Source organism: Staurois parvus, unplaced genomic scaffold (assembly GCF_062004578.1).
Source record: "Staurois parvus isolate SC_StPar_1 unplaced genomic scaffold, SC_StPar_1.0 ptg000015l, whole genome shotgun sequence".
NCBI classification, from domain to species: Eukaryota; Metazoa; Chordata; class Amphibia; order Anura; family Ranidae; genus Staurois; species Staurois parvus.
Window position 1 is genome coordinate 8650845 of NW_028317811.1, and position 25080 is coordinate 8675924.

At 40.3% G+C, this 25080-nt stretch overlaps 1 protein-coding gene across 2 annotated transcripts in view; it reads left to right on the forward strand.

Annotated features, from left to right (window-relative positions):
- Window positions 1–24553, forward strand: part of LOC149473460 (CDK5 and ABL1 enzyme substrate 1-like) — an 88243-nt gene extending 63690 nt beyond the window's left edge. For both annotated transcript variants that reach the window (XM_089678448.1, XM_089678441.1), the window contains exons 2-4: window positions 18665–18736; window positions 23012–23104; window positions 24466–24553. In XM_089678448.1, the coding sequence (XP_089534574.1) occupies window positions 18665–18736; window positions 23012–23104; window positions 24466–24547 (247 nt within the window). In that variant the 3' untranslated portion in view covers window positions 24548–24553. The remainder of the gene's footprint in view (window positions 1–18664; window positions 18737–23011; window positions 23105–24465) is intronic.
- The last annotated feature ends 527 nt before the right edge of the window (window positions 24554–25080 follow it).

A 25080-nucleotide genomic window follows, 5' to 3' on the forward strand; every position in this document is an offset into this window, starting at 1 on the left:
GTGAGGCCCCCATTTTAATGGTTGTGGAAGTTGGGGGGAAAATTGGAATTGCACATCTGTCTTCCATACCACAGGTCAGAGGAGACGTTGACTGCTCGGGTTGGTTTGTAAATCCTTCTGGCTTTCTTCTAAGACCTTTCCTATTACTTGGGTTTCCAGTAGGTTTTGGATAGACCGTAAACACATGTCTAGGATAATAAGCATCATACTAGTGGTAGGAGGTTAGACTGACTTATTGTCTTTGCTGGAAACCCAGAGGGAGTTTAATATTTTCATAAAGGAAGGACAATACCTGGTTAAAAGAAAAACTTGTAATTTTGTAAACCAGCTATTGTCCTTTAAATCTAAACTCTTAGTGAAATGTGCTCTGCCAAAGTTTTGCTACTCTATTTCCTCACACCCCAAACTGGAAAGTTTGGCATGTAGGAGATGGTAATTATTGAAGTGCTGTTTTATGCAACATCTTCTTTCTGAAATGTGATAATCTAAGGTTAAGCACTAATACTAATTTTATTTTTAGGTAAGGAAAACTAAAGAGATTTGCAAACTGTGTATAAACTGTGAACATAATAACTCTTTGTGCCTGAATGCTGCTTTGACCTTGAATCTCTTGTCTGTAAGTCCGCCTGTATGAGCTGTGTATGAAAGCTGTTAGTGGGAGTATTTTGACAATGAAAACTAATCTGCTGAATTCTTGCATATTTAACTTTGGGCATTTTGTTTGCTGTTAGAAAATACATACATACTGTGCCAACAAACTGTTTCACCTCTTTACAGGTTTTGTTGCAAAAGAACATAAAATGGCAGTGGATGTCTTTTTTTTTTTTTTTTTTTTCCCTTTCATTGACCATAAGCAAGATACTGTTTCATGACAACATGAAAACGAATCTTTGCAACAAATTTAAACTGAAAATTACAACAAAATGCACACACCAAAAAGCTGACTATAGAAGTATACACCCCTCTCAGTCAGTATTTAATAAATGCACTTTGTATGGTGTGTTTTCCTATTCCTCTTTTGCAAATCTGTTCCAATTATGTCAGGTTGCATAGGAATTGTGAGTAAACAGCCACAAATTCTCTATTGGATTATTATTATACAGGATTTATATAGAGCCCACAGTTTACACAGCTGTTTTCAATATAAGGGGGGACAGTACAATTGAACAATACAGTTCAATACAGAAAGAATAGAAGGGCCCTGCTCATACAGCTTACAATCTAAAGGGAGGGGGAGGTGGTACAAAAGGTAACCACTGGGTCCCGCTGCTGTCGGTCACAGCCAGTGAGCCAATGAAAAGAGAGAGGGGGTGGGGTCAAGCTGCGGCTCCATGTGTGAATGGACACATGGAGCATGGGGCTTGGGAGCATGTGCTCGGGTGCCCCCACAGCAAGCTGCTTGCTGTGGGGGCACCCAGCAGGAGGGAGGTGCCAGGAGCGTCGACAGGGGATCCAAGAAGAGGAGGATTGGGGCTGCTCTTTGCAAAACCATCGCACAGAGCAGGCAAGTATGACATGTTTTTTTTTTTTTTCTTTTAAATATGACTCTGGTATCACTTTTAACATTTTTTAAGACCTACTGGTATAGTTCTGGGTTTATGCTTGGATAATTATCTTGTTGAAAGACAAGGCAGGACACAAATCAGGTTTCATTCCAAGATTTGTGTTTTACTGCATTTATTCTACCATCAGAAGCCTGATAGGGCCTCCTACAGAGAAGTATCCCCAAGGCATCTTGCTGCCACCACTGGTTGAATGGAAAAAAAATGGACTCATCTATGGGCTGCCTTAGGCCTTGTCCGCACAGGCATACTTCAGTATACACCTATGTAAGGGCCGTATTTTCCTACACAGGTGCTCCATGCATCCGTATGCAGGCAGTTGTATTCAGGACACAGAAGCTGCATGCTCCCAAATTTTTATTTTACTTTTTTGTTACTGGCTGGTGTATTCTTTTTGAAAGATAAAAAATAATTATCACACTACATATGAATCTTAAATACTTCTGTACTTCTGTTGACTTCCTAATAACCAGTATTTATCTGTCAACTGCCTTTGTAAATGGAAGATATAATTGTACAGTCCTGTCATTTTATGTTTCTGGAAAACAGGTTATGTGATTTTTGGTTTAGCTCACACGCATCTGCCAGGCTTAATGCCCATGCATGCATGTAATTCCCACGCAGTGCGACCTGCACAGATCCCACTCCTCCTCTCTGCTCACAGGCAGACCCACCTTTTGGCAGGTGTTGGCGATCTGATAAAAGCAGCTGGCCCTTGCATTGATACATCCTGGATTTCTGCAGACTTCCTCTGATTAACCAGTTGCTTAGTGACAGAAGAGTTAGATGTATCCTCTTAACATGATGCTGTTTTCGCTTCCTATTCGTTTGGGGCTATTGACTTTTTTTTTTTTTTCTTTATCACATCATTATTATCTACATAGAGAAGACACGTATTAATGAGGTGTTATATTTCTACAGCAAACAAGAGTGCTTATGGAGTAGAAAATAGTGACAGCTGTGTGGATTTAACTCCCAATTCATTACATATGTTAATTTGTTCTCCCCTTCTGAAGCTCATGCTTGGGGGCTCATTCAGCCAGGTGATCTGGGCAGGATAGGGTTCTGTGTTCACCAGAGGTCACCCCGGACACAGCAGCAGCACATACAGACAAGCCAGTTTGGGTGGTTGCACATGCTGTACCTGGGAGCAAGCTGTCTACATCCAGGGCTGGGCAGTTTTGGATGTGCAGTTACATGTGAGCAGCAGTGATGCTTATCAGCTTGTTACTGATGTATACTACAGCTGTGGCTGTTCGCACACACTGTGGGCATGTCCACTGGCAAAAATTGTAGATCTTCACTGGCAGAACACCCTCATTAATGGGCTCTAAGTCTGCCTTCTGTGACCCTTGCTGTTTCCAGGAGCATGGGACTGATGGCACTATCCAGCACTGCAGGTATGCCCTATCCAGCACTGCAGGTATGCCCAATCCAGCCAAGGCCCAACAGTGGCATCACCCCTGAGATTCCTCTTCTGCATCCTGAGAGGACCCAGCTGCTGCTATCAGGGAGGGGGAATATTTTTATTTTAGCAGAAAATGCAAAAATAAAAACCCCAAAACTATATACAGAAATTATATAAAGATTTTGTTACCGTTCACAATAAATTGTCTGTCAAACAAGGAAAAAATTTAATGTATGTTTCTTTTTCTAATGCATGGTTTTGTAATTGTGTGTGTTCATAGAGGCATCCATACCTGATTACATAAGCAGACTTTTCTTACTGCTTATCCTTCTATCTCACCAATAAGCAAAAACTGTCAATTGTGTAAACATTTCTTTTTGATTTTTCTCTATCTGATAAAGCGTAGTGTGGGATTTGTGCTGTTTCGTTGAGGTAATGCTTGTTATGCTGCTGAAGCACTACAATGCCATTCATATGCTTATGACTGTTCTAATCAAGGATGTCATATAATCCTTTTATTTTAAGGGGTGCACCTTTTTTCAGAATGAGCAAAGTGTTGTGCTTTTCTGCCAAGTAAATGCTTCTAAGTGGGACTTTTATGTTTATGACAGAAGTGTGTACCTGTCGCTGGATTCCTTGAGGGACTGATGTGAATATACAATATAGATGTAAAAGCACTGCATAAATTGTCAGCGCTATATTACTACCTGTAATAAAATAAAGAAGAAAAGAGTCGCATGTCCATATAAAGTGCATGCCCAGATATCATTGGTCAGTCCATTTAAAGCAAGTATTTCAGTTTTTGAAAAGACCTAACAACAATTTTTTTTCGTTTTTTTATATATATTTTCTTGATTTTATAACCAGTATATCACAAGTCAATGCGTAGCCATATATAGCCAGTGCTATTGATAGGGAATATGTGAACAGTAAGACAGAGAGTGGTATCGCATATAGTTTACATCTGCAGACAACCTACCAATTTAAAGTATAAGTAAACTAAAACATTTAGAAATTTTCAAGCTAGCAAGCTCTTTATTGCAGAAGAGACATGCTTTAGCCTCTTTTATAATAAAACAGTCTTGTGTGCCTAAGGGATACAATGTAACACAGGCCAAACGTTAATATCAACTCCCCTGAATGCCTTTTTTGGATTCTCTTCAGTTTATAAAATATATGTGCCTCTTTGCAATCTTCTTTAGAAATTTACACTGAGCTGTGCATGCGCTACTCAGTGTACATTCTAGGCATAACTTGGTGCCAGATTGAGTAAACTCCTTCCATTCCCACCAAACTAAATGGCCAAAAATCGCAAGCCTGGAAACATTGGGTGAAGATGTCTGCACTTGAGAGAAGCAGGGAGTTTATTTCTGCTTTATGAGTCTCATGGACTTTGGTGGTAAGATATGTTCGATAATGTAGATAAGATACAGTATGTATTTGCTGATTTTTTTTTTTTTTGTTCCATATGATATGAGGAGTTAGTTCTTAAAGTGGAACTTTAGTCCGAAAATTAAGTCCTGCTAGATCACTTCATGCTGACTCCTGTTGCAGGTATAGCAAAATATTACAAATAAGTGCCTATACTGTTTAAAATCCAGGAATACACTGTCTCACCCTGCTCTGCACATGCTCAGTTGCATTTTTTTTTGTACTGACAGCCTAAAGATTTATTGCTGCTCAGGGGCCCTGAGCTTCAGCAAAATGGCAGCCTCCGACAAGAAGAAAATGGAAAATTGCTGGAGGCAATTTACTACACGCACTAATTTTGGTAGCATAATTAATAATGGAGAATGTTTTTCTTATTAAAGAACTTTTTTTTTTAAATCAAGTTTTTATGGGAAAAGTTCCACTTAATGGCTAAGCACCTTTTTCAACCATTGTGAGGGTCCTACTTGTGCTCTTTTTTTTTGTGTCCATTTTATTTTTTAGAGAGTACAAAAGGAGGAGTATTCACATTCTATATGGAGCTTTTCTTACTGCTTATCCTTCTATCTCACCAATAAGCAAAAACTGTCAATTGTGTAAACAATTTTTTTATTTTTCTCTCTCTGATAAAGCTTAGTGTGGGATTTGTGCTGTTTCGTTGAGGTAATGCTTGTTATGCTGCTGAAGCACTACAATGCCATTTATATGCTTATGACTGTTCTAATCATGGATGTCATATAATCATTTTATTTTAAGGGGTGCACCTTTTTTCAGAATAAGCAAAGTGTCGGTTGTGTTTTTCTGCCAAGCAAATGCCCCTAAGTGGGACTTTATGAGTCACTGGTGCAATGCTTTAGAAGCTCCAGAAAGAAAGAAAAATTTCCTGTGCGTTTTATTATTTTTTGTGAAAAGGTGAACTTATCCTTTAAACCCAGAAAACTTTGCAGGAAGATATGTTTTTGTTAAATGGACATTATTTGTATATTGTCTGAAATATAAATCAAAGTTATTGTGAAAAGGATACACTGTATGTTGCACACTGTTTTTCAAATTTTTTTTTTTTTTTAATTTTCTGCACATTGAAAAAAAGGCTTCCACGTGTTTTCTGTTATTAATTGGGGTACATGAGTAATATTGCAGTCTGTTATATCGTTTTTTTTTTTTTTTGTTTTTTTTTTTATTCTAGCAGTGGTAGTTCTTGGTGCTGGGGTTTCAGTGCCAAAAGAGAAGTTTAAAAATAGTATGTGCCCACATATCCCTGACCCTGTCTGATAAACTTAACTAAATCATCAAACCCCCTTCACTTTGTGCTGTTCAATTGGAGCGTGTTACTGTGCACACATTAAGATTATTTTGCAAAATAACCTGCATTGCTTTATGGCAATGGAACAAAAACAGGACTTGTGTGTTTACACATTTCACTCCAATGCATGGTGTGTGCGTTATGGTGCTGGTCCATCAGCACTTACTAAACTGTGCATTGAGCTCCCATCCAAATGAATGTTAATGTGTGTGGATTGATGCGAAGTCAGTGACACAGAACGTACTTTAGCGATTAGATCAGCATGACAGCCAGGAAACTAGTATTTTCAGAAGAAGTGGTCAGCGTTAATATCATCCAACATTCCCTTGCCATCAGTTTTCTCATACAGTGAACATAGATCTGTCATAGGCAATGGTCAAGTCACACAATTTCAGCAACATTTTGACCAATCTAGCTGACCTTTACAACTAGTTCCATGAATAGTTTTTTCTTTTCAGGAGATAAAATCCAAGATGGCAGTAAATACCCTATTTGTTGTTCATTACCATATGATTGGTCTTCTTACTTGTGTGTGTTAGTTCAAGTGTTGAAAGCCTAAAGCTGGTCATACATGGATCATAATTCTACTGGTCTTTGCTAAACAGGCTGAATTTCAATCCATGTATGGGCATTGTGGTTGATAGCAATCCAATTCACCTATCAACTTCTGTTCAGTGACCTTGTTAAAGAATTTCCACACGATCAGCAGGTTATAGTGTATTCTTACAGGGAAGTCTCCCTATTGTCAGAATACAAAGGCACAGTGCGGAGAATTCCCCATCTTGAGTGGACCCAAGAAGCTCTGTTAAGGATGGGATCCCCCTCAAAATGTGTTTTAAGCTCTGTAGACCCACATGGCTCTTCCCGAGAGTGGTTCTGTCTTTTCTGTTTCTTCAAGCTTTACAGGATGCTCGTATGTCGTTTCAGTGGCTGCATTTTTCCACGTAATCCAAGTGTGGTTGTGCATCTCATTTGTAACTCTCTGCCTGTAGCTTCCTCAACTTGGCTGTCCTCTGCTCTAAGGATCCTTCTCAAAACACGTTGGCCTCTGTAGACCCCTGTGGCTTCTTTCCAAGACAAGTAGTACACGCAGCAGTTCTTGCTTTTCTGTTTCTAGATTTCTGTGATGAGCATATTTATACATTGGGTTGTCAGTATAATATTTGTTTTTACTTCAATAAATGGTGTATAATGGTAATGTGCTAGGCTAGTGTGCCCTCTTGTGTGGGTTTTTTTTTTTTTTGTTCTTTCAGTGTTACGTGAGTTTGGACTACCCCAGTCTTAAGAGCGCAGCAAAGCATGGTGGATATTTTAAGGACTGGAATTTAACTTGAAACAGTAACAGTGAGAGTCTTCTGATACTTGAGCACCACATTTGAGCTGGTTTGTTTCCCATACTTGGAAATGATGTTGGCATCAGCTTGTGCTTCTTCACACCGCCATTGTCAGAGTGTGTGTGTGTGTGTGTTGTATTTGAATGTGTACATTCTTTTGTATTTGCATGTTTATATGATATCACTTTAAAACTGAACTGCAGGAAGAAATTGTATTGATATTGTATAAAGGTGCTGTCCTGCCTTTAAATAATGTGTTCTTCTTTGTAGTATTAGGTATTCAGGCAGTCAGAAACCCATGCTTGCATGTAAAGGCCTCTATCCACTTAACACCTGCTTAAGAAAACCAGTCTCCTTCGCCCTCTGGCCAGTGGGCTTGTAACTTCCCCTCTGCAGTTTTCTTTGCAGCAAGTGGTGACTCCGTTAAGTTCCCATAGGCTGTAACTGTCCACTTTGGAAGATTACTCATCGATTTCTGTTCTGGTGACAACCCATACTTTCACTTTCACTCTTGGTGATAACAGTAAACAAGACAAAGTGAGGGTGAATCTCTCTTATGGGGGCACAGACAGCAATGAATACCTAACAGGTGTTCTCATTCCTCTCCACTCTATCCAAAATGGAAAAAAAAAGGTCTTTAGTTATACTTTATTAAAAAAAACTGCATTAACATTAAGAAACTCTGTATTTTGTTTTTATTATAACTGAGAAGTAGTCATCACTTAAAACATTCCTACTCTACTTTCCCTGTTTGACCTCGTCTTTCCGCAAACTACCCAAATGAGGAGGCAGAGTGCCAGAAACTGTGTTTTGTTTTCTTCTCCGCTGAGATAAAACAGGCATGTTGCAAAATTGGTGAGGTTGTTAAACTCAGCAAAACAAAATCACAGACCCTTATCTGGAGAAAGGCTAAGTTTATCCCAAACACAAAATGTTGTCAATGCTAACCAAACTTTGTTTAGAAAATATACGTGGTTTCTGCCTTGGTTTCCTGTCCTGTGTACCCAAGTCAACAGAAGTTGCTGATAAAGACTCTGATAATAAATAGAGTATTAGTATCCTGGCTGGAAGTGTGGAGGGAAGGCATTATTGTTTTAGGAAAACATTGTTGATCAGGATGAAAACAACTTGGATGTCTTCCCTGACTTCTCATTCTTCTGTATTGACCATTTCCCAAGATTGCCTAACTTTAATCCTATCTATATTTCTGCTTCCCTTCATAACAGGCAAAATTAATTTATAGGTGTGTAGATCCGGTTACACTGATAGTAAGGTTGAAAGAACAAGTATACTTTGTCAAATAAACCTAATTTTAAAGAACACGGTAAACCAAAGCTTTCCTCCCATGCCTGAAAGCTTCTTTTCTGTTATAGATTCTGGAGTCTCCTTGTACTGCCTGTGACAGGTGGGAAGCCTTGAGATTTCATGATTGGAAAGTCTGATGGCGCCTAACCAGAACTAAAATATTATTTTTAGATGAACTAAATCTTGAGTTCTCATAACTGATTAAACAGCCATGTCTGAAACACCAAGATGTTTGGTACAAGCGTTCAAAATTATAGGTAAAGTCATGGCTATTTCCAAAGTAGTAATTGTGCAACTGAATATTTAATTCCTCTGTTGAAAATTCTGCGCAAATGGCAGCAATTTTTTTAACCCCTACATAAGGGTATTGTTATGACCATCTTTACCCTCCTTGAGCTTGCATTGTGCCCTAATTCTTTTGATTCTGTCACATTCCTTTTACAGAAAATTCAGTTTTGTTTTTAATTAAATTAACATTTGCATTTTAATCTGCAACCTGTGTCAGAGCTACTCAAAAAAAAGTTTACATTTCTTTTGCAGCCCTGGCAATAGTAGTAAGTTTTAACACTAGATCCCCCATAATCCTTATTCCCTATAACAATCTCCTTGCTTTTGAGCAGCACGGTGTTTCTATACAAAACACAATGTTCATAAACTGAGTCCATCCACACAAAGATTAATAAATACTCTTTTGCCGATTTTAGTTTCAGCAAGTGCATTGGTACTGCCTTACATGGCATCTACAGATATGTTTAGTAGGGATGTGAAATAAACTAAAACTTTTCAGTGTGCATATATGATCGGACGAGGATGTTTTTACTTCACAAAACTGAGGTTTCTGTTTATGATTCCAGTCATTTGTTAATGTAGACCTAAATCCTAATGCTGTATTGACATATATGCATTGCAATATCGCGTGGTAATATGTGCATTTTACTGCACCTCTCCAAAGTGCACAAAAATAAGGTCCATGCAGTGCAATTCCAATCACTATAAATGGCACTCCCAACACATCTAACCAGCTCACCCCAGCATTTGTGGTTTAATGTACTACAGCCTTGAATCACCTGAGCGTTGTGGTGCACTGCGTTGGAAAAAATGGTGCAGGTCCACATTGCAGTGCATGGACAGCTCATTCAAAACGAATGGGCTTCCTTAATGCAAGCCATGTTAAAGTGGTTTTGAACTCCCAATTTATTTTGTTTTTCTTACCTTAATGCCTTCTATGCATTAAAGGATAAGTTCACCTTTGGGAACGTTACATGATCCACCCATTTTTAGGGGCCGCCGCCCGATTTCACCCTCCCCCCCCCCCCTTTTCCCACGGCCGCGTCTTTCATTCACAGAGTTCTGTGAATGAATGAACTACAAGTCCTGACAGCCTTAGCGGTATGTGGCTATAGACGAAGGACCCAAGAAGAGGTGCAGTGGAATTGCACAGTGGAATTGCACAGAGTAGGTAAGTATAAACCTGTTGTTTATAAATTATTTTTTTAAATAAAAAAAAAAAAAATCCAATAACAATCACTATAAGGAGAGATCTTTGACTAGGATCAATGAAAATCTATCAAATATCAGTCTTTAGCATTTTATTACATCAACTAATAGCTCTGATTATATCCTTGCTCGTTGCACATTTTTTAAAGGATATTTAGTTTTAGGTACAGCATGGAAGGGAATCCCTCTCGTATGTTTTGCTTTCTGTGCCTTGTTGGGTACAGTCATCCTCTGTGCTTGTCCTGAAAATGATTTCTGCCAGGAGGGAAAAGTAGATGGGAGAATATATCATCACTGCAATAAGAATACAAGATAAATCTGGACACATTTTCCAGTGACTGCTGTCAAAATGATTTCCCCTCACATTGAAGGGATTTCCTCTGACTTCCTATTGTGTCTCATAGACAGGAAGTGAATGGTAATCTGCTCACTGGGATAGATACAGTAAACAAATTGACAGGGGTTTTAGCCATGGCATACTCTATCCAAAAAAAAAGTTTGTTCATAAAAACAGTTGAAATAAACCTGTTTTTTTAGGCTAGCCATACACAAATGCAGGAATCTCCATTACTGGCTAATGTACTTCGACAGCTGGCAGTGGTGGCTGACAGAATACTCAAACAGGGTCTACATCTGATTGGATGTACATCACTGTTCAGCTGACAATTAAAGGATACGTTCACCTTTGGGAACATATCATATGTTCCACCCGTTTTTATGTTCACAATGCTGCAGCCGCTGCCCGATTTCCCCCCCCCCCCCCCCCACCTGTGACAGCAGTACAAGCTATTACTTTTTGAATAGAGCACAGCTGTGCGAGGCTCCGCCCACGCAACGTTCTCTTTCATTCACAAAGTTCTGTGAATGAATGAACTACAAGTTCTGACAGCCTTAGCAGCTGTTCGCTTGTAGTTTTCAATGACCTACCATGGCACTCTTTACTTAAGCCCTCATTCAATCCACTGCTGTGCTCGTTTTCAGCTTGTCTCTCCCCTCGTTTCCTGGTCTCTCAGGCTTTGCTGAGGCAGCAGGATCCATTTGCTCTCGCTGCTGTCAATCAAATCCAGTGATGGAGTGGAGGCGGGGCAAGTACTGTGGTATGTGTCTATAGACAGTCGGGAGGCTCGGGAGTAAGCCCACATGAGTACCCCCATATAAAGAAGCTTCCTATTGGGGCATTCTCCAGAAATCAGGATCTAGGAGCACCAGCGGAGTACCCGAGAAGAGGAGGTGCAGTGTAAATGCACAGAGTAGGTAAGTATAAACCTTTTTGTTAGCTTTTTTTTTTTTTTTTATCACTTTAAAAAGATATGAAGGAATCTCCATTACTGGCTAATGTAATTTGACAGCTGGCAGAAGTGGCTGTCAGAATACTCCAACAGTGTCTACATTTGATTGGATGCACTTACTGTTCAGCTGACAATTTTCCACCTGGCTCTTTTCCTAAAAAGTTGATTTGACCACTTGTCCTCTGGAAAGGTTTTACCTTCACGACCTGGGCATTTTTGTGCTATTCAGCACTGTGCTAGACTGACTGGCAATTGCTCGTTCATGCAACACTCTACCCAAATTAATTTTTTTCTTTTGATTGTAGAAAAACAAAACAATATTTTTTCCTTTCTGTTATAAACCTATCCAATAAAAAAAAATTAAATTACTTCTTAAATTTATGCCAAAATGTTTTTTCTGCCACATCTTTGGTAGAAAAAAATCCTAGTAAGTGTATATTGGTTTGTACAAAAGTTATAGCGCCTACAAACGATAGGGTATACACACTACAAACAATAGTGTATATATACTGGAATTTATGCAGCTATGAGGTTATACTGGTAATGGCAGTGTTCAGCGACTTATAGTGGGACTGCAACACTAGTGTGGTGATCGGTGCTAATATTGTACACTCACTGTACTAATGACACTAGATGGGGAGGAGTTAACACAAAGGATCAATTAAAGGGTTAACTGTGTGCCTAACAAGTGTAATGTGGGTTATGTGTGCCGCTTGTACTAAGAGATTTGGCAAGTTTTTTTTTTTTCCTTCCTGCCTTGCAGGGAGAAGAAACAGCCAGATCGCTTCTCTGTGTACAGAGCCCTGTGTTGTTTGTAAACAGAGGCCTGTGTGCTGTGATTGGACACAGCCAATCAGCAGGTTTATAAATCATTGGCTGGGACCTGCTGACAAAATTGCACTGTGTCCAACTACAGAGCAGGTTAGCAGCGGGAAACGTGCGTGCCTCAGACCTGGAGGTGGGCTCTTAGTGTTTATGTTGCTGAGCCTGCAGATGCCGCCCGGTCACAGTATAGCTACTGTTGACGGATGGCAAGTGGTACTAAACTTTTGTTAAACCAGGTGGTATAGACAGGGCCGTCCATGGCTCTTGCTGAATCGGCCAAAACGTTGACAGTCTATGGGCAGCCCTAACTGTGAATTCTGCACTGTATAGATGTGTGGTAAATGCATTCCTTTCTGAAGAGCCATTGTGCACAAAGTGGGTGCTGTAATGTTATTACATATTGTTGATATTGCATCAGTCTGTTCACAGATGTGCCTTTTCACCTACCTTTTTCATAAAACCTCTGTTTCCCTTTCCAGCTGTTTTCTTTTCTTTTTAATCTTATTTAAGATGAGCTTGAGCTTTCCTGTGAAAAGGTTGCAAGCATCTCTTGAATAAAAACAAACAGTGGCAGCCTCAGTACTAAAGCCAATCATTGTCAGTCAATTGATTGTTTCCAGTGTACACAGGGGCTCTGAAAGCATTTGTTGACAGAACAATACAAGAGAGGACAGAATACAGACCGGGACTAGAAGAGTTGGCAATGTATCAGCTTTGCACATGTCTCTTGCTTCACTTCACAAGTGCAGCACAAACAAGTTTTTCTTCACTTTATCATTCTGCAGAGGAAAATATAATCAGTAGTTACTCCTACATAATAGCAGGCTTTCAAAAATGTCATATTTGTAATGCTGCTAAAAAAAAGGCAGGCTGATAGGTCTTTGTAAAAAAGTAATTTCTTTATTGTGCTGCTATGCTGTGACGAATACTGCACTATTACACAGCCATTACAATTTGTGAGGTTCAGCATTGGGCATGATAATCATAGAAGATCATGCAATGGCGCAACAATATTACACATCCCTCTGTGATTCACATTACAGCTCCTGTTCTTCGTTTCAAAACGTATGATTACTTACAATTAGCAAGACTGAGATAGCTGTGTAGCCCAGTTAATAAGGTCTTCACTCACTTTCATGCTGTAAAACACATGATTTGTATGAAGGCATACTGCAAGTAAAAATCAGATTCATTTCTGTTTGGCTAGTTCACATACATTCATGCTGTGCAACACAGTGCACAGTTTAAAAACTTGGGCTAGAATTTGTTCAAGTCAAGACTAAAAGTGGATCTAAAGTCAAATAGTTTGTTTTACCTTAATGCATTAAGGTAAATAACCTTTCAGTAGCTGCCCCCAAAACCCCACCACCACCTAAATACTTACCTGTATCGATCCAGCAGTGTGTTGGTCTGCAGGTCTTCTCTTCCCTCTCCCCCCTCTCACAGGCTTGGCTGAGGGCAATGGGAGCCATTAGCACCTGCTGCTGTCAGTCAAAACCAGAGAGTGGGGGAGAGGGGCAATGGATGCACAAAGCCCAGCTCTGGAGCAAGCCTGCACATGTGCCACCATAGGCAGCAGCTTTCTATGGTGGAGCATGGAGAAGAGGAGAAGCCAAGAGTGCCGGGTGGGGGACCCCAGAAGAGGAGGTTCAGGGCTGCTCTGTGCAATACCCTTGCACAGAGCATGGAAGAAGAGGGACAGCAGACAATGGAAGCCCCATAGTATGCCTATGAGTGAGGTCACCGGCCAGGCATTCCATCTATTGTCGGCACTCTCTGCTCTGAAGCTGGCCAGGAGATCACACAACTGGACCGAAGCACCCTGACGATAGGTAAGTATAAGCCTGTTCCTTATACAGTGTAGTTGGAATGGGAGAGAGAGGGCGGGTAAGAGCAGTTTTAGGCTTAGTTAGAGCCTGGAATTCAACTTTAAAGAGGACCTGAACTGTGGAAGACAGCGCCGGTCACTATTGTTTCCCCACTTAGCTAGGCTAGCACACACAATTCTGTATCTTCCCTCCTTCATACCACAGACGTGTAAGTTTTCCAAATTTGATAATTCAGCGGGCAGGTGGCATTTGCATGTTCTGCCAGCATCTAACATCTGCAGGAAGTTTTAGGTAGGCTTTTCTGCTTGCAATGCAGCTGATTTTAGCCTCACTCGTGATAGTTGGGCATTGTGGCTCAATAAACAAGTGATAATAAGACTTTTGTAAGTAAGAAGTGTTGTTCAGAGTGAAAGCAGAATCTTGTGCTCTTTTCTAAGAGCTCATTCACTCTTGAACATATAATATATGTCTTACGCATGTATTGAAAATATGTAGAGAATCTTCAAATGATTAAGTGTAGGCGTTTCCAGGGAAGGGTACTGTTAATGCTATGGCATATAGAGGTTTTAGACAATGTGCACTTTCTAGCTTGGTATGACAGCTTAGGGAAGGCTCTATTTTGTTCCAGTATGACTGTGCCCTTGTGTACAAAGCCAGCTCCATAAAGACGGGGGTGTGGTGAGGTCGACTGGTCTCTTTATCAAATGCTCTTTTGGCTGAATGATCATGAATTCCCATAGACACTATCCAATATCAGGTGGAAGGGTGAAGGCTGTTAAAGTGGTTGTAAACCCTTACATACTGTATACCCAGTGAAGTGAGCAGCCTCCGGTGATACACAAAGGTGAAACAAATCCTCTTACATACGTTGTACCTGTTTATGCGCAGCTACCTTTCTCCTACATACAGTTAAGTGCAGAATTTACAAAGGATCTCTCTGCTCTGAAAGCAGGGGGTGGGCAGTCGAAGTTACATCCCTGAGGAGAGTTCTGAGAGCTAATTGGAGGAAAGAGACACACCCCCTTCACACAGCGCAGAAGAACAGAACTGAGGCTGTCAATCACATGCTGTGCCCTTCCTTGTCACCATTTTTCCTTTGGTGTCAGGAAAACTCATCAGAAGTGACTCATGCTTATAGCACAGGAACAAAGCATCAGACAGAAATGACACTTAGTGCTCTAGATTGAGATAAGTACACACTATAGAGGGATATGCTTTATAATTCATGTCTAAAGGTTTACAACCAATTTAATGCTAAAATGAGGAAACTATGCGAGTGCAAAATAAGAACAGCAGCTGGCATGAAAGGTAAACCTCTAGACCTCCAACTAATGCAATAAAGTATAAATGCAGCGCTAAAAAATAAGTAACAACAATAATAGATGGTACAAAGTGAGCGCTAATGCAGCGCTTATAAAGTGGTATCATGATGAATCGTCTCTTAATGACGTATCAGAAAAATATATATAAAGTCAATATATAAAGTGACTGTAGTGCATCATAAGAAAGAGAAATGCAAACCAAGTCCAGATAAATTGGTGATCCATGCTCCGTGCTGTTCAAGGGAACTTTGATAACGTGCTGGTGCATGAAATGCGTCAGGAGGAGCCTACCAGAGTGACGTCACGCCGCAAGGAAGGCCGGCGGCCATTTTACTTGATCCCAGATACATGTGCGTGCTTTTCTATTACATATTTTGCTGGAGTCTTAATAAAAATACTACACTATCAGTACCTATCTGTCTCTGGCTTGTGATATGCGCGCCCCTAAGGTGGAGATATATCCCCCAACTTCTGATGCTTCTGATCTGGTGGTCTGATGATAATGTGGAGCTGTCCCTGGGATACTTCTGATCTGGTGGTCTGATGATAATGTGGAGCTGTCCTTGGGATACTTCTGATCTGGTGGTCTGATGATAATGTGGAGCTGTCCTTGGGATACTTCTGATCTGGTGGTCTGATGATAATGTGGAGCTGTCCTTGGGATACTTCTGATCTGGTGGTCTGATGATAATGTGGAGCTGTCCTTGGGATACTTCTGATCTGGTGGTCTGATGATAACGTGGAGCTGTCCCTGGGAGCAGAGTGTGTCCTGTGAGGGAGTAGTGTTACCCTGTGTGCCTGATGACCCCACAGCCCCTGCCCAGACCTTGATGACCACTGGTGGAGAGTTGTATATACACATACGCATATCTTTTGAGCTTCTGGTGAGTGCATTCATATTACTGGCCCTCACCATAGAGATCACCAGCATGGATCACCAATTTATCTGGACTTGATTTGCATTTCTCATTCTTCTGATGCATTACAGTCACTTTATATACAGTTGCAAGAAAAAGTATTTGAACCCCTTGGGATTACGTGGAGTTTTGCATGAATTGGGCATAAAATGTGCTCTGAACGTCATCTAAGTCACAACAATAGAAGAACACAGTCTGCTGAACATAATACTACACAAACATTAGATGTTGCCATGGTTTAATTGCACATAACATGTAAACATTCACAGTGCAGGGAGGAAAAAGTATGTGAACCTTTGGACTTAATAACTGGTTGACCCTCCTTTTGGCAGCAATAACCTCAACCAAACGTTTCCTGTAGTTGCAGATCAGACCTGCACAAGGATCTGGAGTAATTTTGGACCACTGCTCTTCACAAAACTGTTTCAGTGTAGCAATATTCTTGGGATGTTTGGTGTGAATCGCTCTCAAGGTCATGCCACAGCATCTCCATCGGGTTGAGGTCAGGACTCTGACTGGGCCACTCCAGAAGGCGTATTTTGTCCTGTTGCAGCCATTGTTTTGTTGAATTACTTGTATGCTTTGGGTCATTGTCCTGTTGCATCACCCATCCTCTGCGGAGCTTCAGTTGGCGGACAGATGGTCGTACATTTTCCTGCAAAATGTCTTGATAAACTCTGGAATTCATTTTCCCATCAATGACAACAATCCGTCCAGGCCCTGAGGCAGCAAAGCAGCCCCACACCATGATGCTCCCTCTGCCATGTTTTACAGTGGGGATGAGGTTTTGATGTTGGTGTGCTGTGCCTTTTTTTTCTCCACACATAGTGTTGTGTGTTCTTCCCAAACAACTCAATCTTGGTTTCATCTGTCCACAGTATATTTGCCAGTAGTGCTGTGGAACATCCAGGTGCTCTTTTGCAAACTTCAAACATGCTGCAATATTCTTTTGGGACAGTAATGGCTTCCTCCCTGGTGTCCTCCCATGTACTCCATTCTTGTTTAATGTTTTCCTTATTGTAGATGTGTCAACAAAAATGTTAGCATGTGCCAGAGATTTCTGTAGGTCTTTAGCTGACACTCTGGGATTCTTCTTTACCTCATGCAGCATTCTGCGCTGTGCTCCTGCAGTGATTTTTACAGGACGACCACGCCTAGGGAGAGTAGCAACAGTGCTAAACTTTCTCCATTTGTAGACAGTCTGTCTTACCATGGACAAACGAACATCAAGGCTTTTGGAGATACTTTTGTAACCCTTTCCAGCTTCATGCAAGTCAACAATTCTTGATCGTAGGTCTTCTGAGAGCTCTTTTCTGCGAGGCATGGTTCACATCAGACAGTGCTTCTTGAAACCAGTAAACCCAAAACAGGTGTGTGTTTTTTAAGGGCAGGACAGCTGTCAGCAACACATCCAAAATCATCACACTGATTGGAGTCAAGGTTGGTTCACTCCTGGCTCCAATTAGCTCTGGGAGAAGTCATTAAGCTAGGGCCTCACATACTTTTTCCTCCCTGCACTGTGAATGTTTACATGTTATGTGCAATTAAACCATGGCAACATCTAATGTTTGTGTAGTATTATGTTCAGCAGACTGTGTTCTATTGTTGTGACTTCGATGACGTTCAGAGCACATTTTATGCCCAATTCATGCAAAACTCCACTCCGTAATCCCAAGGGGTTCACATACTTTTTCTTGCAACTGTATTGACTTTATATATATTTTTCTGTTACGTCATTAAGAGACGATTCATCACGATACCATTTTATAGGCGCTGCACTAGCGCTTACTTTGTACCATTTATTATTATTGGTACTTATCATTTTTTAGCGCTGTTTTTAGCAATTTAAAGCTGCAACCAGGGCAGAGGGGGAAAAAGGGGGGGGGGGTGTTGACTTGAAATTAATGCCCATGGTTTGGGAATGGCATGTTTAACAAACTCATATAGGTGTGATGGTCAGGTGACAGAAAACTTTGTGCAATATGCCATAATGTGTATTGCATTAGAAATGTGTTTTTAATGTACTGCATTGCTTTTTAAACACCCCCCCCCCCTTTTTCCCTCAGTTGAGTGATAAAAATCAGGTCTGCCCACCAAATTGTAACGTGTGTCCAGCATGTGACAATGTAGCACTCTAATGGAAACAGGCTCCACTAAAAAAAAAAAATAATGTATTTTCTCATGTCTGTGGATTTGCCTGCCTTAGAAATTGCAGCAACATTCCCGAAAGCACATCTACATCCAGATAACCATAACAGCATTTTGTGTTTTTTATAGCTGTAATATTTTCTTTTTCAAAAATATGATTTAACTATACTGTGTATGTAATATGAGTTGTTTTTTTTACTAGTTTGTAGATCCTAAAATTCCTAAAACACAGTCCTATAACATCTGTTTCACTGCCCTGATCTGAACTAACCTACAGTATGTACCCAATTTTGTTGCTTGTTTTCATGGTCATGATTTTTTTTTTTTAATTAATTGATGCTGCTTTAGTGGGGTTCCCAATACAGAAGTCTTTGCTGGAACTAGTGTTTGCATAATGGATATCTCCAGGATATGTGCAAATGTCACCTGTACGGTTTTGGTTTTACCCTGTTAACTGCGTTTTAATAATGAGGGGTTTTGTTTTTTTATCCATACAGGAGACGTCTGATCTCTCAGCGGTCTTCACTAGAAACCCTTGAAGACATTGAAGAAAATGCTCCCTTGCGGAGGTAATTTAAAAAAAATCTATTGTATTAGCATTTAAAAATAACTTTTGGTTTTGTGTGGTTGCTGGTAGGTTGAATGAACATGCTGTGTTCTTGGTGACTCCAGTGGCAGTCATCCTAGGGATGGCCTTTAAGTTACTTGTGAGTTGTATTTTGTATGGTGTTTATTGGATTTGTATTAAATTTAACTTAAGAAAATGATTGAAGTGAAAGTCTCAGGTATTGGTATTTTGTTTATGGGTATGGGCTTGTTTGCTTCCTTTTGCGAAAGCAATGGTAAAATTAAACTTTATTTACTTCAAGTATTCTTGGTATTTTTGGTACTTTTAACCACTTGCCTACCGGGCACTTATACCCCCTTCTTTACCAGGCCAATTTTCAACTTCAGCACTGTCACACTGTGAATGACAATTGTGCGATCATGCAAGATTGTACCCATATGAAATTTTTATCTTTTTTTTCTCACAAATAGAGCTTTCTTTTGGTGGTATTTAATCACTTTACTTTTTGCGCTATAAACAAAAAAATTGCAAAAAATTTGAAAAAAAGTTTCTTTTTTCTATTATAAAATTTTTCAAACAGGTAATTTTTCTCCTTCACTGATGTGCATTGATGAGGCAGCACTGATGGGCACTAATAGGCGGCACTGATGGGAACTGATAAGCAGCACTAATGAGGTGTCACGGATAGGCGGCACTGATAGGTGGCACTGACTGGCGGCACTGATAGGCATTGACTGGCACAACCACTGGGCACTGACTGGCAGCATGTGCCGGTGGGCACATGTGGTTGGGCACAGGTGGGTGGCACATGCAGAAATAGCTTTTGTCTATCAAGAGTTTCAATCTTGCCTATCCAGCTTATTTAAGAGACTAGGTTAACAACTGAAGACAACGGGAATGCACCACAGAACTGTACCAAACATGGCTATTGCTGTGACATGGTAGGTCAATGTAAAATCTCCCTTGAGCTTGATCAAACAGGGATGCAGGGGGTGGCAGTATCGCCTCATTAACCACTTGCCCTCCTGAGGATTTACCCCCCTTAATGACCAGGCCTATTTTTGCTACTCGGCGCTGCACTAATTCAACTGATAATTGCGCGGTCATGCAACGCTGCACCCAAACAAATTTTATGTCCTTTTTTCACACAAATAGAGCTTTCTTTCGGTGGTATTTGATCACCTGTGCGCTTTTTATTTTTCACGCAATAAACAAAAAAAGACTAAAAATTTTGAAGAAAAATGATATTTTTTACTTTCAGCTATAAAAAGTATATAGTAAACTCAAAATTAGTTATAAATTTAGGCCAAAATGTATTCTGCTACATGTTTTTGGTAAGAAAAAATCCCAATAAGTGTATATTGATTGCTTTTTGGGAACGTTATAGCGTCTACAAACTATGGTATAGATACTGCAATTTACGCCATTTTCTTGCTATATAGCGCTGCGCTAGTTTAACGGACAATTGTGCGGTCATGCAATACGGTACATAAATGAAATTTATGTCCTTTTTTTCACACAAATAGAGCTTTATTTCGGTGGTATTTGATCGCCTGTGCGGTTTTTATATTTTTTGCGCTATAAAAAAAAAAGGCTGACAATTTTGAGAAAAAACAATATTTTGTACTTTTTGCTATAAAACATGTCCAGTAAAAAAAAATTTAAAAATCAAATTTCATCATAAATTTCCGCCAAAATGCATTCTGCGACATGTCTTTGCTAAAACAAAACCCAATCCGTGTAAATTAATTGGTTTACGTGAAAGTTATAGCGTTTACAAATGGCGGGAGAGATACTTGGATTTTTAATTTTTTTTATACTAATAATGGCGGCGATCAGCGACTTATGGCAGGACTGCGGGACTGCGGCGGACATTCTGACACTGGGAGGGAACTGACTTAGGGTCACTGACATCCCCAGTGACACCAATACAGTGATCAGTGCAAAAAAAAAAAAAAACACTGACACTGTACTAATGGCACTGGGGAGGAAGGGATTAACTTTTTTTTGCAGTGAAAGGGTTAACTGTGTGAGGGGAGTGTTTTACTAGGGGGTGGGGGTGTGTACTGCAGGGAGACATGCTGATCGGGACAGAGAAACTCTTTTCTCCTGGTCAGCTTGTCAGGAACTGTCAGGGAACTGACAGAAAGCAGAGCTACTGTAGCCCTGCTCTCTGTCACTGATTGCCGCTAATCACCGAGACACAGCTGATAATAACCGGCTGTTACCCAGCGACTGACACTTGTGGCTGAGATCGGCGGTAAAGGTAGGGCGGCGGCGCACCTCGCGCGCGCCCCCTACCTGTTTTGAAACAGCACGTTTTAAAACGTGCTTTTGCCCAGCCGTGCCGCCCTGCCACCGTTTTTATACAGTGGCTGGGCGGCTGGTTGTTAATGCCTGTAAACTGGTTGTCAACTGTAATCCTTTCAGAGGACAGAAAGGCTTGCCACCAGTGTGGGAATACATAATGTTGCTTTACTTCATAGTCATGTTGTAAGCTCCTGATTAATTGATTGGCTTGCTTTCGTGAAAGTGTACGGTAACATGTTTCAAAAGTGTTATTTCCCCTCATTTTTTAGGAATTTTGCACTTCACTTCAAATCATGTCTATAGAACAGGACGTAAGGGGAAATCTCTCTGAAGTGGATACTGCCAACCCTGGCACAAGTTCTAATTGTTCCCAACTATGCAATTTAACCACTTGCCTACTGGGCACATATACCCCCTTCCTGCCCAGGCCAATTTTCAGCTTTCAGCGCTGTCACACTTTGAATGACAATTGCGCAGTCATGCAACACTGTACCCATATGAAATTTTTATCATTTGTTTCACACAAATAGAGCTTTCTTTTGGTGGTATTTAATCATTGCTGGGTGTTATTTTCTGTGCTATAAGCAAAAAAAAGCAAAAACGTTTTGCAAACAGGTAATATTTCTTCTTCACTGATATGCATTGATGAGGCTGCACTGATAAGCTGGCACTGATGTGCAACAATGATGGGCACTGATGGGCAGCACTTATGGGTGGTACTGCTGGGTGGCACTGCTGGGCACTGCTGGGTGGCACTGCTGGGCACTGCTGGGTGGCACTGCTGGGCACTGGTGGGTGGCACTGCTGGGCACTGATCATCAGTTCCCTGATGATTGGTGCCGATCCGTCCTCTGACAGTTGCCGGTTATCGGCAGTACTTTCCTAACGCCGTGACAGCGTGAGGAAAGTGCAGCTGATAACCGGCAACTGCAGTTACTGGTGATCTGCTGTGTCTTTGGACACAGCTGATAACGTGGCAAAAGGCTGCTGTGATTGGCCTTTTACCACATCATGTGATCAGCTGTGTCCATAGGACATAGCAATCACTGAGATCGCCGGGAGGGCGTGTTCTGGGAGGACGTTGTATGACTCCCTCCCATGACTGGACAACCGCACTGTAGCCATCATTCGGCTATAGCGCGGTTGCAAAGTGGTTAAAGAAATGCTCTAAGTAGAATATTGGCCAGTGTATAAAATAGCTTCATTTTAATTGGTGCACTAAATTATAATTTGGATCATTGATTCTCAACTTCAGTCCTTGGTCATCAACATGACATAATTTCAAGTTTTTTTCAATAAAATCATGGAAAAATACGCTTTTAATTAAGCAAGATGTGCTTTCACCTGAAAGTCTAAAGAGCACTCACTGTTGGTCAGATTTGCACAACTAGCTTTCAGATCATACATTTCCATAAATTTGGCCTACTGGTCTGGAAACAATGATACTAGGAAAACCAGGAGAACAAATCAAATGTAAAAATGACATGTGGCTCCAGAAACTTTGACTAAAACTAGAGCTCTTACTCGTAGCATCCAGTCAGGTTTGAGTTTTCATATCATAAGTGTTGACTGAATAAAGGAAAAGCAGTGCTTAGTGCATTCTTTACTCCATTTCTCATAAATTCATGCCTTTGTGCTCAGGAAGGTTCATCTGTGATGTTTTTCATTGGCTGCTCATTTAATTAGGTGCAGTTTGGAAGGTCTGCACTGATGTCCTTGCACTTTATTTTAAATGAATTTGTCTTTTAACATGTGCATTGGATGAGAGGTAAAGACTTTTCCATGAGAAACTATTACAATGTAGGGGAAAGACCTCCTAATTGTTGTCTTGTGTAATTTGTTCAGTGCACTTCTGCTGTCTGAGAAGTGGGTAGACTGCAGCCATTTGTCTGATCTTTCCTTCCTGTCTTTGTGCAGACATGCCAAGAAAGGTCTCACTTCGGGCTTTAATTGCCTTATTTTTCAGATGTCGGACTCTGTCCGGTTCACCCAGACCAAAGAACTTCAAGAAGGTCCATTTTATTAAGAGCATGAGGCAGCACGACACAAGGAGTGGCAGGTAACACTACAAACAAGCACTTCCTCTGTTTGTCAAGACAAACTACAAATTCATTTAATTGTATTTATTTTTTCACCTGCTGATACTTTTTTGTCTACTATTGTATGGACTTCCTTAGTTTATGAAAATTACAAAATGTCGCAGTAATCAAGCCTTGCCTGACAGCAGAAATAAAACCATAAGGCAAATTTTGCTCTCTATATAAAAATAAAGATTTTAAATATTCTTATTATTATTATATAGGATTTATATAGCGCCAACAGTTTACACAGCGCTTTACAAAATATTATTGTGTTTATCAGATTGGAGCTTGTGATTACATCCCAACTGCAAAAATATTGACTTTTTATTGAATCATTGGCATGTACATTCACTGTTTGAAGGAAGTGGCGTGCTTGTTTTAAATGCAATTCTGCAAAAACGCTTGGCTTGTATTGTATGCAAATCAGCACTCAAGGTTTTACAAGCTAACAAGTGATTTAGCCCACCAGACTCTAACGCAGGGTATACACATATCAAAATTTGGCCTGTTCAGCAGAAAATGGCCAAATTTCGATGTGTGTGTATCCCTCTTTATTCAACAGAAGCTTGTCTAACATCAACTCCTGTTGAACGGTCCTACTGTAAAACCATGTTCTGGTGGGGAAAGGAGGGGACAGTCCCTGCTGTCAGAATACAATAGTGCAGCAGGGGAGATTCCTGCATCCACATCGCTTGTCTGGATGCAGAAATCTGTGAGTTTTTTTTTTTTCAACCCCGTTTGAAGAAAAAAAACCTCACTGTGTATTCCCTGAAGGAAAAAAAACTCACTGTGTGTTCCCTGCCTAACTGAAGCATCACTTTTGAGTGCTTTGATCCTTTAACTGCAAGGCATTCCATTTTCTTTAAATAGCACTTTGTCAGTTGTCAAATTTTATGGCAAACACTACTAAGGCAGCTCATAAATGATTTTATTTTTCGTTCACCCAGAGGGTTGAATGGAAAAAAAAAAAAAAATTCCATCCATGCATTCAATGTGGAGGGGGGATTCTCCCGCTGTGGCTCCGTATTTTGACAGCAAGGAAACTTCCTGGCTATCAGAATACATTGATCACCAGTGCTGGCTATAACTGATTGAGTGGAAATTTTCAAACAGGGCGGTTCCAAAGAAATCGATTTGGTATATCAACTTCTGTACAACCACCCTGCCCATGCATGGATCAAAAATTGGCCGGTCCCTGCTGAAGCAGCTGAATTTCGATCCATGTATGGCCGGCTTAAATATCTTGCAATTAGTCCAGTGGGGTATGGTCAGTAGAGATGCACAGCAAACTTTCACAACTGTAATTTCAATTGAATTCATTGTTTGATGTCATTTACAGAATAGTCCTCATAAGTGGAAGAAGATCTTTCTGTAGCATATTTTCAGTGTTGCCGTATCGAGACTGTGCTCATGTTGGGTAAGTAAAATCATAGTGTCTTACAATAGCTTTAATCTCTTTTATAAATTGCCAAGTTAAATAGAATTTACTTACTAGTAATGAAAATAGCTGTTACTAATTTTAATTTGCAAACTTAAAACAAATTCTGCAAGACTGTAATATGTACCAAAGTCTTCTACTTCAAGGTACATTTTGAGGTCACGCCTTATATTCATCTTGACATATTGTAACTAGGAAATTTTATATTAATAGGAGATTGTGCTTTTAGCTAGAAGGTGGCTACAAAAGTACTAAATGAAATGAAATGTTATAAACTGGCAGCTAGGACAAACCAAAATATGGCTGCATCTGATTGGATGCTGCCGCTGTTTGGCCAACGATGTTTTGCCCTGCTCTTTCAAATTTTCAATCAAAGGATGTTTGGAATAAAAGGAATAACAGGACAACTGACTATATTGAACAGTCTATCATAAGTATCACAGGCTAGCTATTGCGCACATGTATATCTTACACTGTACTACTGCATTGCAATCACAGGTTTATCACCAAATCTGT